General features: G+C 38.4%; 1 protein-coding gene across 11 annotated transcripts in view; it reads left to right on the top strand.

Annotated features, from left to right (window-relative positions):
- The window catches only part of PAK1 (p21 (RAC1) activated kinase 1), a 147,977-nt gene that overhangs the window by 108,900 nt on the left and 18,384 nt on the right, over positions 1-20,693 (top strand). For all 11 annotated transcript variants that reach the window (XM_050757474.1, XM_050757472.1, XM_050757473.1 and 8 more), the window contains 4 exons: positions 7,250-7,369; positions 10,286-10,460; positions 12,533-12,596; positions 16,892-16,940. In XM_050757474.1, coding sequence (XP_050613431.1) covers positions 7,250-7,369; positions 10,286-10,460; positions 12,533-12,596; positions 16,892-16,940 — 408 coding nt within the window. The remainder of the gene's footprint in view (positions 1-7,249; positions 7,370-10,285; positions 10,461-12,532; positions 12,597-16,891; positions 16,941-20,693) is intronic.

Below are 20,693 nucleotides of genomic sequence, written 5' to 3'. Positions count from 1 at the left end.
CCATGTTAATCTACATATTTACCATTTCCTCTGCTCTCCATTATTACTTGTGGATTTGAGTTACTATTTGGTATTACTTCCTTTCAGTCTGATGGACTTCTCTGAATATTTCTTGTAAATCAGATCTGATAGCCATAAATTCTCTTTCTCTTTGTTAATCTGGAATGTTTTCATTTCATCTTCATTTTGAAGGATAGTTTTCTTGGGTATAATTTCTTGATTGGCAATTTTTTAAAATTTCAGCTGTTTGAATATGTCATCCCACTGCCTTTTGGCCTCCATTATTTCTGATCAGAAGTTTTTATTTTGGTTTTTAAAATATACTGATCAGCAGTTAGCTGTTAATCATACTGATTGGCCTTGTACATGATGTCAGTTTTCTCTAATTGCTTTAAATATTTTCATGTTGGCTTTAGTTTTTGGCAGTCTGACTGTGCGTTTAGGTGTTTTTTTTTTTTTTTTTTTTTTTTTTAATTTTTCTTTTACTGAGACGGAGTCTCGCTCTGTCGCCCAGGCTGGAGTACAGTGGTGCAATCTTGGTTCACTGCAACCTCCTGAGTTCAGGCAATACTCTTGCCTCAGCCTTCTGAGTAGCTGGGATTTCAGGTGCGTGCCACCACACCCAGCTAATTTTTGTATTTTTAGTAGAGATGGGGTTTCAGCATATTGGCCAGGCTGGTCTCAAACTCCTGACCTCAAGTGATCCACCTACCTCATCCTTCCAAAGTGCTGGGATTACAGGCATGAGCCACTGTGCCCAGCCAGGTGTGAATCTTTTTGTGTTTTTCCTACCTGGGATTTATTGAGGTTCTTGGATCTGTAGATTAATATTTTTTATCAAATTTAGGAAGTTTTATCTATTATTTCTTTACATATTTTTTTCTGCTTTTTTTTTTCTTCCTCAGAGACTCTTATTATATGTATGCTGGTGTGCTTTATGTTGTTCCACAATTCTTTGATGCTCTGTTTTTTACTTTAATTTTTTTACCTCAGTTCTTTGTATTAGATAATTTCTATGGGTCCATTTTCTTTTTTGTTGTTGTTGTTTGAGACAGAGTCTTGCTCTGTCGCCCAGGCTGGAGTGCAGTGGCGCTTCCTCGGCTCACTGCAACCTCTGCCTCCTGAGTTCAAGCGATTCTCTTGCCTCAGCCTCCTGAGTAACTGGGACAATAGGCACGTGCCACCACACCCGGCTAATTTTATTTTTATATTTTTAGTAGAGATGGGGTTTCACCATATTGGCCAGGCTGGTCTCAAACTCCTGACTTATGATCCACCCACCTTGGCCTCCCAAAGTGCTAGGATTACAGGCGTGAGCCACCGCACCCGACCTCCATTTTAAAATTCATTGATTGTTTTGCCATATAGAATCCCTTGTTTAGCTCTCTGGTGAGTTTTTCATTTGTTATTTTATCCTTCAACTGCAGTATTTCCATTTGGTTCATTTGAAGTAATTTCTACTGATAATTTGATTCATTGTTGTTACGCTTTCTTTTAACTCTTAAAACATTGTTTCTTTTAGTTTTTTGAATGTATTTATATCTGAGTTGAAATCTTTATTCTCTAAAGCCAACATTTGGGGACATTCAGAGAGTGTCTGTGGATTGCTTGTTTCCCCCTAGGGCATACTTTCCTGTTTCTTTCTATATCTTACGATTTCTTGCTGAAAATTCAATATTTAGATAATATTCTGTACCAATTCTGGATACTGATAGCCCCCTCCCCAAAAAAAGTTGCTAGCTTTTTTGTTTATTTGTTGGTTTTGTATTATCTTACTAGGGATAAATCTGTGAAATAGTCTCTATCTGTGGTCATTGATTTCATTGCTCAGTGTTTGTTTTTTTGTTTGTTTGTTTTTGTGGTGGTTTTGTTGTTTCGTTTTATTGCAGCCCGGCTTTCCAGAGATTGCTTCTGTGTTTGCTTAGCTGAATCTTTAGCCAATGATTTGACAGAGATGGTGCTCAAAAACTTCAACTCTGTAAGGCTTCTTTCCTCTACTGATGGATCTGTGTGTAGGTAGGGGAGTACATTTACTGTTTAGGCCTTTTTCAAGTCTGTTCCAGCTTTTACTTTCTGTTGGGGTCTTTTTAATCTTTTATGTGCATGCACACAGCCAGGCATGTGTGATTAGCATGAGGCTTTTCTAGTGTCTGCTGTGCCTGTGAATAGCCTTATCAGAAATTAGTTTGCCCTACTCAGGACTGTAACCTCAGGCTAGTAGAACTGAATAGTTGGCCCTCTGCCACTACCGTCTTTGGAAGTCACTTCCAATGACAGTGCCACTGGGCCTGGGCATTGCCCACATCTCCAACGGAAAGTGAATGTTCTTGGACTATGCAGTTATACCCTGGTCTGCCCTGGTGGAACCGCCACACTTCTGGAGTTGGGGCTGGGATGGGTGGGAGCATCCCTTACCCAGAATGCCAGAGATTCTATTTTTAACCCAAAGTTCAGGAGTTTATCAGTCATGAACACTTCTCAGTATTTTGTTGACCTTTGTTGGATTTCCAGGGAACTGAAATGGTTTTTTCAATATTGTCCAGATTTATAGTTGCTTTTTGGGGAGAGGATTTGCCAGTCTTCTCTCTCTGCCATACCTGGCAGTCTGCTTATAATATTTTTAAAAAGATAAAAGACAGATTATTCTGGGCTATAATAAAAGATGCATTAGAGAAAGCAAGACTGGGCGCCCAAAAAGCAATAAGGAAGACTTGTAAAGGATTAGTAAAGGTAAGAGAATATGGTGCCTAAGTGAAAGCAGTGGTTATGAGGCTAAGGAACAGAGGGTTTAATGGAAAGAACTTCTTGAATCCTGATACAGTTTGTTTTCCATTTTACCATACTGCTTCTCACGGAGTGGGGAAAAGATTTTATGTTTAGTCAGGTATCAATCCTTGGTCTCCCTATCCCAAGGAAAAGTATCAAGTTGATCTTGTTGTAGGGTGAGCATAGTCTTCCTACTGGGACAGAATGCTTGGTGAACATGCACTGGCTACCATCTCCTCTCTGGGTTGGGTTGTCACATTTCAGTGGCCATTTTCAATCTGTTTGCATTATATCATTCTGAGCTGCCCAGAGCCTTGAGTTTTGATTCCAGTACCTAGTCATTTTCTTCTTCACTATTTTTCCTTGACCTTAAAACTTCTATTTGATCAGGCAGCAGCCACCCAAAATTGCCTTAGGATATAGTCTTATCCTTGACCATCTTAGCTGAACCTTGGAGCCTTCCCAAGGTGGTTTTTTAACTGGCCTATCTGTAATGAGAGCTGCTTTTGATCATGTTGAAGATATGATAAAGCAAACAAACTTTTATAGGGTGTGAAAAAAACCATCAGACCCACTAATTTTTACTGTAGAATGTAGGCTAATGGTTTAAGTCAGTTAATAGTACAGTTCTTTGACATTTTGGTATCTTCCTTCACAATCCTATTCCCATTATCTCCACTTTTTCAATTGTTGAGTGCCGCATCATTTAGATATTTCATTCCAGTTTATACTACTGTTGGATAAGACGTATTCATTTAGCAATCCTATACTGAGCACTTTCTAATCATCTGGCCAACATCATTATCATAGCTAATATTTGAGTATTTTAAAAATGAATTTTACATAGCTTTATCTCATTTAACCTCACACTAACACTAAAGTAAGTACTAATACGGGCTGTATTTCATATCTGAGGAAACTGAGAGTTAATATCTTACCCAGAACTCATAGTTTGTAAGTGATAAAGGCATGATTTGATCCTAAGCTAGTTGATTCCAAAATGTCAGTTTTTAAGTATTATTCTATCCTGCCTGGTAAAACAGACAATTCAACATAAAACCTTAACAATTGGAGAGAATTATAAAGTAGCCAGTGATATTGTGTTAGTACTTCTAATGAAGAAGAAATAGAAAAAAGAAGGAAAATCAAACTAAAAATTGATATCAGTGGAAAAGTACGTAAAGTATATTCCAACAGAGGACGTTTGAGATCTGTCACTAGAAGAACAATTGAGGAAGTCGCAAGAAGAACGAACTTACAAAGTAGTTACAGACAAAGACGTTTCCATGTATTTATTCCTTATTGTCATCCGGTAGTATGCTAAGAATATACACCTTTAAGCAAATGCCCAGATTGCAAGGATGTAATCCAGGGTACTATTCATACATTTCCATAATAAAACCCAAACTGGTAGATGAATTTATATAGAAACACCTTTAAAATATTGTTGAACAGTTGATGCTATCTGAAGTTAAGATGTAGGTTCTTAAATTAGTAACATTTGTGTTCTACAGTGTTTTGGTTCTAGTATCTTGTTTTCAAAAAAGTAGACAGTATTATAGATTATAGTTAATATTCTTTGCCTATTTGCAGTAGAAAACTTGCCTGTGATGAATATTTTTGTATTTAAGGCAGTGGAGATGGTATATTAGTATATATGTTTGAACATATGAGGAATAAAAGTGCTATTCATACAACATTTCAGGAAGTAATAAATTTGGTACTCTTTCTGAAAGCTTTGAGTACTCTATCAGATTATACTTTAAAAGAACTGAGAACAAGGAACCCTTGAGTTTGTTAGAGTCATAGGTGCAAATTTTTTTTGGTGCTTTTCACTATTCTGTTATAAAATAGGAATTTGTATTTTATTGCCATTGATTAAAAAAACCTTTTCTCTAATTTGTGAGAAACATCTTAATAAAACACTTTAAAAAGAAAAAAATGTATAGATTACATCACTGTTCTACTCACAGTACTCCAGTGGTTTCTTATTCTAGGTCTAAACTCCAAAGGTATTATTACCGCCTCTCTGACTTGACATAATCTGGTTCCCAACTAACTTTCTGACCTTGTTTCTTTCCTTACTTCCCCTTACTGACTTTGTTACAGCCACATAGGTAGAATTCTTAAGGGTTGTGGGAACACACCAAGCATGTTTCTGTCTCAGAGTCTTTAACTTCTTCCATCTGCCAGGAATATCCTTTTCTCAGCCCCATGGCTTGCTCCCTTAATTCATTCAGGTCACTGTTATATGACATCTCATTAGAGAGGCTTGCCCATGCCTATGGTATCTAAAATAGTGTCTCCCCACCCCCCCCAACCAATCTCTGCTCCTATGTGGAGCAGAGACTTTGGTGATTGTTTTTTACTCTATTCTCTTCTAGGATGTAAGTTATAGAACCAGAGGCTTTATCCGTTTTATTCTTTATTTAGCCCCAGAGCCTAGAATGGAGCCTGGCACACAGTGAATGGATGGATGGATGGCTAGATGGGTAGATGGATGATGAATAGTGGAATGTGTGGCTTTTGTTTGAAAGAGAGATTTGTGATTATTAGACATAATGATAATTTAATTGATTCCTTACATCTTTCTAGCTCTTTACCATTTTCAGTGATTTTATGTTCACTTTGCCTCATTTCATCCATTTAATGGCCCTCTGAGGTAGGCAGAAAGCTGTAGTCATTATCCCTATTTTATATATTAAAAATGTGAGACTTAACTTAGACCCTTGCCCAAGGACACAGGGCTAACAAGTAAAAATCTAGGTAATAACCTAGACCTTTCTCTCTCTGACAGATGTTATTATCACTGCCCAAAGCTATCACCTATGGAAGACAGAATCTTTTACTGAGGAAGGTGATGAAATCCCCTTCTCTACAGTTTTATAAAGCAAACAAACCTAGTGTTTATAGTATACATCAGGGGAGCTCCAGGGCTACCTGATGATGAAGAGCCTTGCTGAGTCAACTTTATTCCCACATTAGGTTTTTAGTTAAATTTTGTTGACTAGTGGGGAGAAAATAAATTAGAGCAGAAAAATATCGAAATACATATTTTGACAGGGAAAGAACCTCTCTTGAGTTTTGGAACTGAAAACGATTTAAGGTCATCCCTCAAATTATAACACTCCTCTTCCTTCACATTCCTCAGGTGATTAAACTTCAAACCAAGAAGACAGATTTATTGCCTGTGGTCACCACAACTGCTTATATATGCCCAGCACTGTCAGTTTTTAAGTTATGCTTTGTGCTGGAGGCCCTGTTAAAGTCTATGAGAGTGCCAGTTTTTCCTACTTTTGTATGTCAAATGTGGTAAAAGACAGTCTTCCACAGTCAGTAACTCTAGTATATTATTCCTTAGTTCTTCCATTTATCCCGTTATTCTGACTCTTGACCTTCCTCTTAGGAGGCTCCAGGTGTCAGGCAGGAGGGGCTCTCATCCTCTGTCTATCTCCTATACCAGATGGTCACTACTTTAGGACATGGACCATCTTTTTCATCTTTGTACATTTATGTCAACAGTATCAGTCTTACTGAGCACAAAGTAGGTGCTCTGAAAATACCTGAAACTATTGAATTATATCAGTATATATTAAAAGATCCCCATTGCCTCTCTGGTTCTTTGCTGACCAAATGATAGAATCATTTGGTCTCTATCAAAAATCTCATGTTTTGGAGGCATTTTGTCTCTTAATTCTGTGTAATAAACAGTAATGGTATGCTATTTTTGCCTGGACCTGCCCTAAAACCTGCCACTCTTGGCCCAGCTCTGTTACAGTTTGCATGGGGAAATCAGGTTGTAACAGATTGTGAGCAGATCTAATTAGTGATAAGTTCCATTCCAGGGTAGGGCGGAAGCTTAGGGAAATAGTATCCAGTCTGGGGAGAAATTCATTGTTCTCTTTAGACAACATGATCCTGATGCTGATGTTCTTTATCTTCAGGTTGAGGTGAGGACCCCTGGTGACGTAATGGGTCCAGGAAATTTTTGCAAAGAGAGGAAAAGGACAGGGCAAAAGCCTGTTTAGACTGCCATTTACCATATCAGGAGAGAGTAAGAAATTATAATGATGAATTTTGAAAAATTAGAAACTTTTGATCCCTTCCCTACATTTCATACTTTATTTCCTATTCAGTATGGAGAGCAAAATTCATAGAATAAGAAGGTACTGTGAGCTTGTCTTCAGGGGTTGAGTTGGGGGAGAGGCAGGTAGAAAAGCTGTAAGCTAGCTTCCCATTCACAGTTAGGCTTTGGGTGGGAGAAGGAAGCTCCAAGGGATTGAGTGGATAGTGATGGCTAAGAGAAGAGGGAGAAACAGATTGAGTTTCTGAGACTAGCTACACGGAGGTGAGAGCTTGGAGGCTAATGTGGATTTCAGAAGGGGTATCAGGTTGGGGTTTCTCCCTGGGGGGTTTGGTGATCCTGATAGTTAAGTTCCATGGCAGCTGGACCAGATGCATCTTGCTTTTCTTCTTTGCACAGAATGTGAAGGCTGTGTCTGAGACTCCTGCAGTGCCACCAGTTTCAGAAGATGAGGATGATGATGATGATGATGCTACCCCACCACCAGTGATTGCTCCACGCCCAGAGCACACAAAATCTGTGAGTCTTTGGGACCTGGACAGTTTTGTGATTTATTAGAGTAAGTGGGGAGAGGGAGGAGTTGGTGCTAAGACCTAGAAATTTAATATTCTGGTAGGGGTCCTTAGATTTTGGAGCTGGTGAAATCACTGAACTACCTTGACTAAAGGTACTTTCTGTATGATTAAAGACAAAAAATGGTGTATTTATTTATCATTGGTTTGCAGATAGTCCCAAAGTGTCCTATGTAATTGATGTTTATACCAATCCAGTCTTGGTTTGCTTAGCCTGTTCTCCACAGATAGGACAGGAAGATATACAGGATTGATGCTACTTAGTGCAGGACAAACATAAATTATTCCAGTCTCCAGGGAAGCAACAAATTGTCTTGCTACAGATCTTTTCTTCTCTGTTAAATATGCAGCATTGAGCCTCTTAGAGCATTATCGATAATACTGAAAGACCCAAGAGAATTTATAAATACATTAGCGCTATTAATATGCTGGGCATCAGGAGTGCATTTTGATGCCGGATGTTGGCAATGATTTCTGTTTAACTTTCTTTGAGGTTCCTGCATCTGAGAATAGCCATAGTCCCTCTACCCTTGCTTTGAAAAATCTAGTCCCCGTGCCTTTTACTTAATTTGGCATCACTGAGCACTGACCTGCCATCAGATGATACTCTACTAGTGTTTCTTTGTTTAGGTCCATAATGAAGGAACCATCTAGCACTTCTGTGATCTTGAAAATAAATAAATAAATAAATAAAAAAGGGCTACCTCTGGAATACGGCATTCAGGGAGGTGTTCGAACAGAAATTGGTTGAGTGACTATTGGAGATGCTGTGGAGGAAATTCAAAGGAATTATATGACCTTTTAAGATGAGAACTTATAAACAGAATCTGTGGAATCATTTTCTCTGTAGGTCACAAAGTTACCTTAAGGGAAAATGGGCTTCAAAATTGGAGAGTTGTTAACACTGATACGTTTTTTTTTATTTGTAGGCATGTTCATTTAAAACATTTTTTTCCCCACTAAACCATGAACACCTCAAAAAGTAGAGGAAATCCATATATATGTATTTCTAGTGTTTAACATAGTTCTTGGCACCTGCAGAGGTGGGTAAATATCAGAGGACAGTAAATATTGAATTAATTAATTAATTGATCTTCATAGCATTTCTTTCTAAAAGGGTATTGTTAATTCCTAATTTATAGAAGAAGCATCTGAGATTTGGAGAGGTGAATTGATCTGCCCAATCTCTTAGTAAACTAAAGAGCCAGGATTTGAAAGCAGGTAATTAACGCCAACTCCAGGTTGTTTTCCACCATAGCACAGTGGTATTTTTGTGTGTACAAACCTGTGCTAGGAGCCAGAGAAGGAGACTATTAGAGAAGGAAAAGGCAAAGTTTCTGTCTTCAGAGAGACATATCAAGACAGTCAAAAGAGGACAGGGCATGAAAGTATAGGTTTAGATACCTGGGATATAGTTTGTCTACAGGTACAAGAATAGAAAATTGAGAAATCATTATACTAGAGTAGTAATCAGGAAAGAAACCATCACCTCTGATCTCAGTGTCTTGGCTTATTGCTGTTCCCACTACTGGAAAGTTCTCTCCCATTTCCACCTATTAAAAGCCTCTCCAGTCAAAAGGTAGCTTGGTCAAGCAGTCGAAGGTGCAGGATTTAGTAGGCTTTAGTCTCTGTGGAGCCATGGGTTTGAGTCCCACTGCTGCCAATGGCTTTGCATCATCCAGATAAATGATCATCATAGATAAATGATCCTCCGTTCTTTGCAGAAACCTATCCATCCTTCAGGATCTAGCTGCAGGATCCTGTTTATTTATTCCATCAAATATTTACCTGAATGCTTGCTTTTTTTTAGTAAGTGGTTAGATGGAGAAACTCAGGGATCAATGACCCACATTCCCTGTCCTTATACAGTTTATGGACTATCCAAAAGATAATTGTGATATTTTTATGATAAAATCTGATAAATACCTTGAAGCATCTCCTAGGAAAAAGTATAACTTATGATCACTTCTGTACCTCAGTAGTATATAGCTTGCTCATTTTTTTATAACGTGTATCACTTTCTGCCTTGTAGTTATGATTTTCTCACCTCCTTTATGAGAATGAGAGGATGGGGCAGCATTTTGTACAGGGTGAGGCAACAAGTAGATTCTCAGTAAATGTTATGTAAATTAATAATAGGACATTTAATATTTTTAAAAGGTAAAGTTTGAGTGCTTAATGTCTGCTGGGGATGATTCTGATTACCTAACATATTAATCAGTTTACTCCTACAGCAACCCCAAAGATAAGTGTCATTATTATCACCATGTTATAGATGAGGAAACTGAAACACAGAGAAGTTAAGTAACCTGCCCAAAGTCAGGCAGAAGGTAAGAATAAGAGTTGGGATTTTAGTTCAGGCAGTCAGGTCCCAGAGTCTATGTTCTAAATCACCACACTCTACTGCCTCTTGATGAAGAACAAAAGTAGTTCCTTCCCTGCAAGGGTTCAGGATGTAAGGAGGGAATAACTCAATAGAAGTTGGTGTTGTGCTAGTAATGCAAAGTGCTGTGGCAATACAGGATATTTCTTTTAGCTTGGGGAAGCATAAAATATTATAGATGAAGGGGATCCTTATCTAATAGAATTGTCTTTAACTAATTTCTTTTGATAGTTGTCTAGCCTCTATTGAATATCTTTAGTGCTGAGACTCACTTCTTTTGTTTACAGTGAGAGTAAGGAAGGCCATTTTACCCAGAATGGATGGGCCTGGGCACAGAGGAGGAGTAATAGAGATTTTGACATAGGAGAAAGGATGAATTTATTGGGGTTTGCTCTGTGGATGTTCTAACCTCACATCTAGGAGAGGTTCCCCTGTGCTGACAAAGGCTGGTCTTGCCAAAATTTTGTCCTAATAATGCAGGTATACACACGGTCTGTGATTGAACCACTTCCTGTCACTTCAACTCGGGACGTGGCTACATCTCCCATTTCACCTACTGAAAATAACACCACTCCACCAGATGCTTTGACCCGGAATACTGAGAAGCAGAAGAAGAAGCCTAAAATGTCTGATGAGGAGATCTTGGAGAAATTACGTAAGGAATTTGTCACTTTCTGAACCTTTCTTTGCTTTATGACTGGTCAAGCACAGAGATTTCCTGGTCGTAGGCTTGGTCCATGCAGCTGGCTGGCCATGCTTGGTACCTTAGCCTCAGACTGCTTCTCCACCCTGCCTCTGCACCTATGTTCCCCATCTCACAGCCCTGGTTGGATACTGTGTTAGGATGGGGATGTGGTGAGAGAGTGTAGATAGCTCACTTTGAGGGCAGGGTACCCCTCACCCCTAGGCATGTGTTATAGAGATGACAAATAGTTTTTCTGTAATGAATTGTCTAGAATGCCATGCTTGAGAAAGACTGAGGACCTAGTGGAAAAGGGCGCTGTGATTGATTATTGATGTTTTGCCATTGACCTAGGAGAAGACAGATCTGCCATCTTGGTTGTAGGAAAAGAGGGAAGGGAAGTTAACATTTTATGTATCAAATGACAAGCAAAATATTTTCTTGATTTTTAAAAAATTTAATTCTCTTATTAACCCTGTGAAGAAAAGTGTTGTGATCCTAATTTTTGCTATTAAGATAATCTGAGGCTCAGGGAGGCTAAATATCCTGCCCAAAATCACACAGCTAAAAAGTGACAGGGCTGAGGTTAGAACACAGTTTTTGTTCCTGTAAGTAGAGCATACTGCCTCTTGCTGTCAAGTGGAAACTTCCATTTTACTTTCTTTAGCTGCCAGAAATGGGGGTATGTTAGGGTAGCTTATTTCTGTGTTTCAGTAAACTGCAGGAGAATTCATATTAGAAGGAAGAACTAGGTTGATCTATGGGCTTGGAAGAATCATTTGACAAGGGCTTTAATTTATTCACTGTGTCTACTTACTTCCAAAAAGGATTCAATGTGACCGATTTGGCGACGTCTGCAAACTGGCATTGCTTTCTGGTTCTCTAGTTCTTCCTGATTAATTTGTATACGACTTTAAAACAAATTTTCACTGTTTTAAAAATTGCCCTTTTCTGGATCCCTCATAAAATGACAAAGTAAGAAAAGCCACTTCCCTAGTCATCTGTTTACTCCTGTATGTAGTCTTCTTCTCTAAACCAGAGTTTTGTTTTGTTTTGTTTTGTTTTTTTAACAATAACATTTAGAATTATGATTCAGAATTAAGCCTTGGCCTGGGAGTTAGGACACTTGAGTTGAAACTTCTGCTCAGCCACTGACTTGTCATAGGCAATTTTCTACTGTTCTCTAAACCTCATTTTTCTCATTTTTAAAATAGGAATGTTAATACTTGTCTCATTTGCAAATCAAATGAAGTAATATATGTGAAAAGTACCAATTCCTAGTAATTGGGTGTTAATGGAGAGTACAGTGGACCGGGAGACTAAAAATGAAACTCCTAATCTTAGCTCTGACACCAATTTGCTGTGTGACCTTGGGGAAGTATCTTCTTTCCTTCTGTGGGCCTCAATTTCTCCATCTCTAAAATACAAGTTGTAAAACCCAATGGAAAACCTCTATGTTATTGCGCTTGAAATATCCTTTGTTGTAAACGTCTTCTCTACTTTATCTCTCTGGCTTTTACTTAAAGTAGAAATCAGTCCATATGTTACCTTTCTGAAGCTTTTCTGAAGCTTTTCCAGCCTTTTTTTTTTTTTTTTTTTTTGGTGCCTCTTTCTGTACCCCTTTGGTATTTATCATAGCAATTATGTTTTCATGGAACTTTATGCTTACTTATCTGTCTCCTCCATGAAATTGACCTTCTAGAGAGCAGGAACTGCCTTGACTGTGTCATATCTCTTCGTTCCTAACACAACATATGGCTTGGTGCGTATTAAATGAGTAAATATTTACTGATTGTATTAATTAAAACATGAATGACTTTTAGGAGTTTAGAAATGGAATAGCTTGCTGTGAATCAAAGCAGTCAAGGTGATGAAACTTTTGGTTGGGACTTATGGGGGAAAAACTGAGGGCCTCTTTAGAATGCTTTTTGGCTATTGGAGGTAGTTCTTTAACCCATGCCAACTCCAGGGTTCGGGGAAATGTGGGACCTTTTTTGTATCTTGATTTTGGAAAAAATGATTCATGGTCTCTGTTTCTTTCAAAGGAAGCATAGTGAGTGTGGGCGATCCTAAGAAGAAATATACACGGTTTGAGAAGATTGGACAAGGGTTAGTAGGGGCATTTTCTTTCCCTGGAGAAATGACTTTAAAGTGTGTGTGCTGGCATATATGATTTTGCTTTTGTTTTGCCTCTCATAAACCTTGTTCTTCTTTCTCCACTTCACCCCTCACCCATCTGGAGTTGTTATGTTAGAATGACTTCAGATTTGGCAGAATTGCGCTTAATGTGAGAGATGTGCCATTAGCTGACCATGTGGCTAAAAATACCCCTGCAGTGACAGTGAGAGAACGATTTTTTTTCTTAGCACAAAGCCAGCTTCCCAAATTATAACTCTGCTTTTCTGGATGAACCCTGTTTGTCCTAGTACTGAGCTCCAACAGCACTAATACAAAATGGAAGACCCAGAACTACAAACCCTTCTACTAGTGTAATAGGACCTATTTTTCTAGGTAGATGCCAGAATATATCCATCTGGCATTCATCCTTCTCTGTATTTTGTATGCTGCCCTCAGTGTAATGAATTCAGCAAATCTTAACTGAGTTCCTATTGTGTGCTAGGCACTATGAATTCAGAGACAATCTGTGCTTTCAAGGACCTCAAGTCAACAGAAAAAGATAGGCAAACAATTGTATAGTCATATGTTGCTTAACAAAGGGGATATATTCTGAGAAGTTCATCCTTAGGCAATTTTGTCATGTGAGCATCATAGAGTGAACACAAAACTAAATAGTATAGCCTACTACACACCTAGGCTATATGATGTAGCCTCTTGCTCCTAGGCGACAAGCCTGTACAGCATGTTACTGTACTGAATACTGTAGGCAGTTGTAACGCAATGGTAGTTGTATATCTAAACATAGAAAAGGTATGGTAAAAATACAGCATAAAAGATAAAAAAAAAAAAAAGGTGTATTTGTATAGGGCACTTACCATGGATGGAGCTTGTAGGACTGGAAGTTGCTCTGGGTGAGTCAGTGAGTGGTGAGTGATTGTGGAGACCTGGGACATTATTGTGTACACTACTGTAGACTTTATAAACCCTGTACACTTAGACTGTACATTACATTTATTAAAAAACAAAGTAATTGTGCTATGACGTTATAACTGCTACAGTGTTACTGGGTGATAGGAATTTTTCAGCTCCATCATAATCTTATGGGACCACCATCATATGTGGTCCATTGTTGACTGAAACATCGTTATGTGACACATGACTGTCCTGTGTTTTTAAAGTTTGGCTGTTATTTTGAGTGAAAGAAGCCAGATATGAAAAAGCAGATACTGTCTCATTTGATTTATATGAAATTCAAGAATAGGCACAAGTAATATATGATAATAGAATTCAGAATAGTGGTTATTTCTGGGAGGAGGATGTAGAGTGGGAATAGGCATGAAGGAATCTTTGGGGGTAATGACTGTAGTGTCTTTTGAAAGTGTTTGGCCATTTTTTTGAGTGAAAGAAGCCAGATATAAAAGAGCAGATACTATGTCATTCTATTTATGTGAAATTCAAGAACAAGCAAACTAATGTATGATAATAGAAGTCAGAACAGTGTAGTTATTTCTGGGAGGAGGATGTTGAGTAGGAATAGTCATGAGGGAATCTTTGGGGGTGATCTTGATAGTGAACACATGGGTGTGTAGATATATAAAAATCAAGTTGTACACTTAAGATTTGTGCAAATTAAGTTATACCTCTCTATAAGAAATAAAAATAATGAGATTTCTAAAGACCCACCAAAAGAGATAAAAAGAAACTGAAAAATAAAAATGTCTGGCTCTCAGTGTTAGTGGAATGAAAGCTTTGTTGCTAATGATGTCATTGAAATTTTCTTTTTTTTTTTTTTAATTATACACCCAAGAATTTCCGAAAATAAGATAAAAGATTGCATAATATAGGAAGGTTATGTTTATACAGCATTCTACAATTCACATCTGTTATTTGCATTTATTGTTTAATCCTCAAAACAACTCTGGGCTTGAGTGGATCTCAGTTTTTTTCTGGTTGCAGTGTTTTTCAGACTAGACATGCTTTTGTGAGTCTGAACTGGTGTAAGGTATTTAACACCTTGAGAAAAAAATTATTTTGCTTACCTCAGAGTAATGTGGGATGGTATTTCCTTTAGGTAGTGAAATTGAGATATTAAGAATATAGCAGAAATGTACATGGACAAGCATAGGCAAGTCAGGTTTCTTCTCTGGACTGGAGTTTCTTCCTGTAAATTTAAGGAAGACAGGTTGTAAATTGAGGGCCTTTTACAAAACCCCAGAACTTTTGTGACTTTTGTTTTGTTTTGTTTTTTAGTTACTGATATATGAGACCTATAAATAGGCAACATCTGCACGATGTTCTTTCCTTGCTTACTTGACAGGTCTGTTAGTGCTAAAGGAAGAATGAAATATTTATTAAGCACCTATGCTGATGTTTCCACGTTGCATAATTTTTAAAATATAAATGCCACACCAATATGATGAATTGGTAATACTGTAATTTTTGCTTGCTTTTATTTCTCCTTAAAGAACTGAGGATTATTATTCTTTTGGACTTGGAATTCATAGTCTAATTATATGTCTATTCAAGTTAGAAATAGGTATTAACCAGTGGGCCTGAGTAGCTTTCTAGAACTTTGTAATCATGGAGACAGTCCCCAAATGTCCAGTGCCCTGAGGCTTGGGCATGTTTGCCCTTTAAGAATAGTACATCTAGTAGGATCAGGAAAGGATGGGGTTAGGAAGACAGATACCAGCTTTATAACAGAAGATAGTTAGGGGCAGGATAATCAGGCAGCGAAGAAATAACTGCCTATGCAAGTCATCCAATCCTTATTTGATAGCCAATATGTTATAATCACAGTTTCCAGGAATGTAGCTAGGGTCCCAACTAGAGAGTGATGGTTAGGGAGCTGGTGACCATAGTTTCTAGCTGGAAGGCATGCTTACACGTGACATTTCCCCCTGGATTGACCTGACTTCTCCAAGAATTATAATCTCAGGGCTTGCCTAGGAAGCAGTCTTGTAATAGAGCAGAATTTTAATTTTCTTCAGATTGCATCATATGTACCCAACATATGGCATGTATAGGTACAAATATGTTTTACAAATTACTTACCTGTAAATACACAGGGTTTATGGTTACAAGCATAAAATGAGGGTTTTAGTTATTTTGAATGGATTTAGTTATTTTGAATGAATTATTACTTTACTAGCATTATTTCTGCATTTCTTTCCCCCTTCTCTGTCTGTATATATGAATGTGTGTATAATTACATACATATGTGTACACACGTGTCTAGTGGGGTCATTCTTACCTTGGGGGTGGGGCAGAGGTACCCTCAGATCTTCTGGGAACATATATGTTTGAAAGAGTATATTTCATATCATTTTATGTTTGAAAAATGAAAACTAAAAACCACTTTTATAATACAAACTACAGAAAACAAAATTTACATATCCTATTGATGGAATAAATGATTGAAAACCGTTATTTTATTTTAAAGGGTCAAAGTGTATCCTATAATATTAGAGCAGGAAGGGTACTTTGAGATTAGATTATTCAGTGTGGTTCTTCAAGTTTTTATAGTTTTTTACTATTTATAGTTTTTTAATGGAAATTTTCACAAAGATAGCATATATAAGTATACAACTCAATGAATTTTCAAAAAGTGAACACGCCTATGTAACCAGTACCCAGATTAAGAAAAAGAATATTACTGATACCCCAAAAGTTCATATTGCTTTTCGATAAATATATAAGACATGCTGGCTCACCCCCAAATACATTCTGAAATTCTCTCCAGGACCCCTTTCTCCTCACCTCTCACCCCCTAGTTGAAAATCATAGATCTAATCTTACCCCTTTTATAGATGAAGAGTTTGAAGCCAGAAGAAATTAGAGCCACTTGCCAAGGGTGATGGAGGCGAAGAGAGAAGCAAGCAGGAACAGGAAATTAATATATATTGAACATCCGTTATATGTTATGCAATTGGCTAAGTACTTTACATGAACTAATCAATTTAAATTATCTTATATTCTCTTATGTCCACTTTACAAATGAGGAAAGTGAAGCTCAGAGAAGTTAAATAACTTTCTTAAGATCCTACCTAGTAGGTACTAGGTAGAAGTAGCAGGTTGGAATTAGGTCTCTTGGCCACTAGAGCCTACATTCTCTTTACTACCACTTAATGTCTTCTTAAGTATGAGAATGGATGATGCAGGGAGAGGATTATTTTTACTGCTGTTGTTTTTGACACTCACAGATTGTGTGTAGAACTACATTTGACAAATATCACTTCATTGAACACTATTTTTTTTCCCTCTTTCTCTGCCACCTTACTGTTCAGTGCTTCAGGCACCGTGTACACTGCAATGGATGTGGCCACAGGACAGGAGGTGAGTATCCACCACCCACTGTTGCCCTTTAGTTCTGTTTCTTTTTATTTGGGATTAATTTTTAGCCCTTGTTAGGTCAATAGGAACATTTCTAATTTCTTTTTTTTTTTTTTAATTGAGATGGGGTTGACTCACTCTGTCATCCAGGCTGGAGTGCAGTGGCGTGATCTCTGCTCACTGCAACCTCTGCCTCCTGGGTTCAAACAATTCTCCAGCCTCAGTCTCCTGAGTAGCTGGGATTACAGGCACCTGCCACCATGCCTGGCTAATTTTTGTATTTTTTAGTGGAGATGGGGTTTCACCATGTTGGCCAGGCTGCTCTCAAACTCCTGACCTCAGGTGATCTTCCTGCCTCGGCCTCCCAAAGTGCTGGGATTACAGGCGTGAGCCACTGCGCCCAGCTGGACCATTTCTAGTTTCTTACTGTAGCATACAAGAGCCAAATAGCAGGCTAACATGATGAAACGTAAGGTTTGGACTAAGGTGAAATAGTTAGATGGAGGGAAGTGGATGGATTTGAGAGATACTTAGCAGGTAGGTTCGACAGGATTAGATGATTGACTGAATGTGAACATTGTTTACAAGTGAGTGATATTATTCAAGGAGAAAGGAAAAAGAAATTGGATACTGCCTGATTGCCAAGTGGATAGTTGCTTATACAAGTCTGGGATTGGGGGAGAAATCTGATCTACAGGAGATTTAAACCATGTCTCTTGACTCCTAATCTACTGGTGCTACCTTTACTTTCCACTGAACAGTGAAATCCTCATTTATTTGGAGGCAGCTTTTTGTCCCTCTCATTTCATTAAGCCATGAGAACTATAGCTAAAGCCTGCTGACCCAAGGTCTTATATTCAGTAGAAGGAAGTTAAGAAGGGAATATAGAGTACTTGAGGTTTCCTTGCATTCTAATATTTGGTTGCAGAGTAGGAGTGTCAGCCAGTGAACTGGATGGCAGCTGCCCCAGAGAAGTTCTTTCTTCAGAGAGTACCGGGACATAGCAATTGAGAGAGGCACCTCTTCTTCCAATGAAAATAGAGTTGGGGTCCTGTAAGGGAGGCTGCTAGACACGTGCTTCTATATTTCTGGTGGTTGAAACCACGTGGCATCCTGGAGAAGTCATGGTTAATAGCGGTAGCATATATCTCACTAGGCTCTCGTGAGTTTTTCAAGTGTTAAAGCCAAATATTAAGGCTCCACCTAGGGTAAGCCAAGTTTTAAAAATCATTATTATGGTTAAGGATTTATTCATTGTTCTTTGACGTGAGAATGCAAAGAACTAGATGCTTATAAGCCTTTAGCTACTTATATAACCTTGGGCAAGTCATCTGACCTCTCTGAGCCTGAATTTTATATATTTATAAAATGTGCATGATAAAATGTCCACAAAAGTGTTGAAAGAATTCAGTAAAGCAATACATGTGAAAATGCATTATAAACTTTATGAACTACATATTCATATTTATTCATTTTTACTCATATGCATGTATATGTATTCCACAAAGCATTTGCTTTATGCCACACCTTATGCTAAGAATTCTGTGAAAGTTCACAGACATTAAAATCATGTGTAAATGTAAGAGACCGTAATTTCCTTTGTTTACATATAAAAGCCTTGTAATATTGACAGAAATCTGCCTTAAAGTAAAAATAATGGTGAGGAAGGAAGGATAGTATTATCATGACATTTTAATGATGGTGAATATGATGCAGAGATTAAAATAAAGAAGGTTATACCAATCCTGAAAAGAACTCTATGAGGTAGGTAATATTATTTTTTCTTTACTGCTGAGGAATTTGAGGCTCAGGGTGTATAAATAACTTTTTTGCAAAGTTGTACTGTCAGCGATTAGCAGGGACTGGTTTAGAATCTTCGACTCCTAATCCTGTGTGTTTTGGGCCGCAAGAGCACAACACAGCTGAGGTTAGATACTAGAGTCCCTTGTCGTGTTTCTGGCCTCTCAGGCCTCACAGTCCTTGATGGGAGGCAGGTAGGTGATGATGGTGGTTTCTGGAAGGCCTGGAGGCTGGCTGTGTGAGAAGCTGGCCAGAGGAAAGAGAAATTTAAATTCATTGTATGCCTGCCTTGTGGTTACAAAACTATGAATGGAAGGGAGTCCATCAGGGTGGCTAATGCAGTGTGGTCAGGAAGGCTTCATTTCCTGCCCCAGGGAGAATAAATCTTTAGTGGAGTCAGCAGGATGCTCTCGGTCTTTGTGAGTGCGTGCTTATTGGGGGTTATCCAGCTGAGAAGGGCAGACCTATTGTCTCACATATAGGAAGAATGTTAGTGCTGGGAAGTCTTCCAGTTACAGATCAACAATTATTTTTCAAGCGTGTTTTTAGAGAGAATGTGTATAATGGAAAGAACAGACTGGAAGAGCCTTTGGAGTCACATGGACCTGTGGATATTGATTATGACCTTAGAATTTTCTTGAGTCTTCGCCTCAATTTTCTTACCTGAAAATGCAGATCATGATTCTTACTTTGCAGGGCTGTTAGGTTTTACTGTGATAATATAAGTAGGGCATCTAGCACAGAGCCTGGCACACAGTTGGTATTTGATAAATAGTAGTGGTGGGAGAGTGGTTGCTGTGCCAAGTACTTATTAAATGATGTTATTACTATGATTACCATTTTCATTATTGTCTAACTTTATTGCTTATTTACTTATATGTGAGTAATGCATTTGCCATTGTCTCACTTGGTATTCAAAACAATCTTGAGAAGAGGGGAATCAAGGTTGAGATTATCTTCAACGTATTGATGAAGAGACTGAGGCTCAGAGAGCTTGTGATTGGTCAAGGTCAGTAAGTGACAGGTCCTGAGCTTAAGTTCTCAGAGTTCAAGTCTAGTTCTTTTTCTGTTATAGGAATGCTATATCCTAGCCTATATAGGTGGGGTCTGATAGATGAAGGACACAGCCTAGCCCATAGTTAGTAGCTATTGAAAAGGGCTCCCAGCTGGGCACGATGGCTCACGCCTGTAATCCCAGCACTTTGGGAGGCCGAGGCAGGCAGATTATGAGGTCAGGAGTTTGAGACCAGCCTGGCCAACATGGTGAAACCCTGTTTCTACTAAAAATACCAAAATTAGCCAGGCGTGATGGCGGATCCCTGTAATCCCAGCTACACGGGAGGCTGAGGCAGGAGAATCGCTTGAACCCGGGAGGCGGAGGTTGCTGTGAGCAGAGATTGCCATTGCACTCCAGCCTAGGCAACAGAGCAAGACTCTGTCTCGAAAGGAAAAGAAAAAAGAAAAGGACTCCCATGTCCTGCCCCAGCCTCCATGTTAGCCTCTTTATGCCTCTCCTTCCTTGCTGCTGCCAGCAGTGACCACTGTGAGGTTCATAAGCAGTGTCCCATCCTCCAAGATGGCATGAGTAACTCAAAAGACATTCTTCTAGCTCCAGTCCTTAATGTGTGTTATAAGGGCTAACTATACTTAATATCTTTAGATCAACATGTTGCTTTTCAAACGTTAGGAAAAACTAATGCTCAGCTGTTATAGACAGCTGCCACCAGACTAGAAGCCTGACCTAACAGGAAACTCCACTCCAAAGCAATTTTTCCTTACTTGAGGTAGGGAATGGAGGTGGTCAGATTTTTTTACAGAATTACTTCTATTCTTAATGATTAACTTGGTCTCTGCAAAAGACTGTCCATTCTTGACTTGAAGAAATAATAGAGTCAGGGATTTGTCACATAAAAGTTTGAATCATTCCTTCTTTATACTTCTTGCTGCTTCTAGAAA

Source organism: Macaca thibetana, chromosome 14, assembly GCF_024542745.1.
Source record: "Macaca thibetana thibetana isolate TM-01 chromosome 14, ASM2454274v1, whole genome shotgun sequence".
NCBI lineage: Eukaryota > Metazoa > Chordata > Mammalia > Primates > Cercopithecidae > Macaca > Macaca thibetana.
Note: the sequence above shows the minus strand (reverse complement) of the source record. Positions and strands in the feature narration are given on the sequence as shown.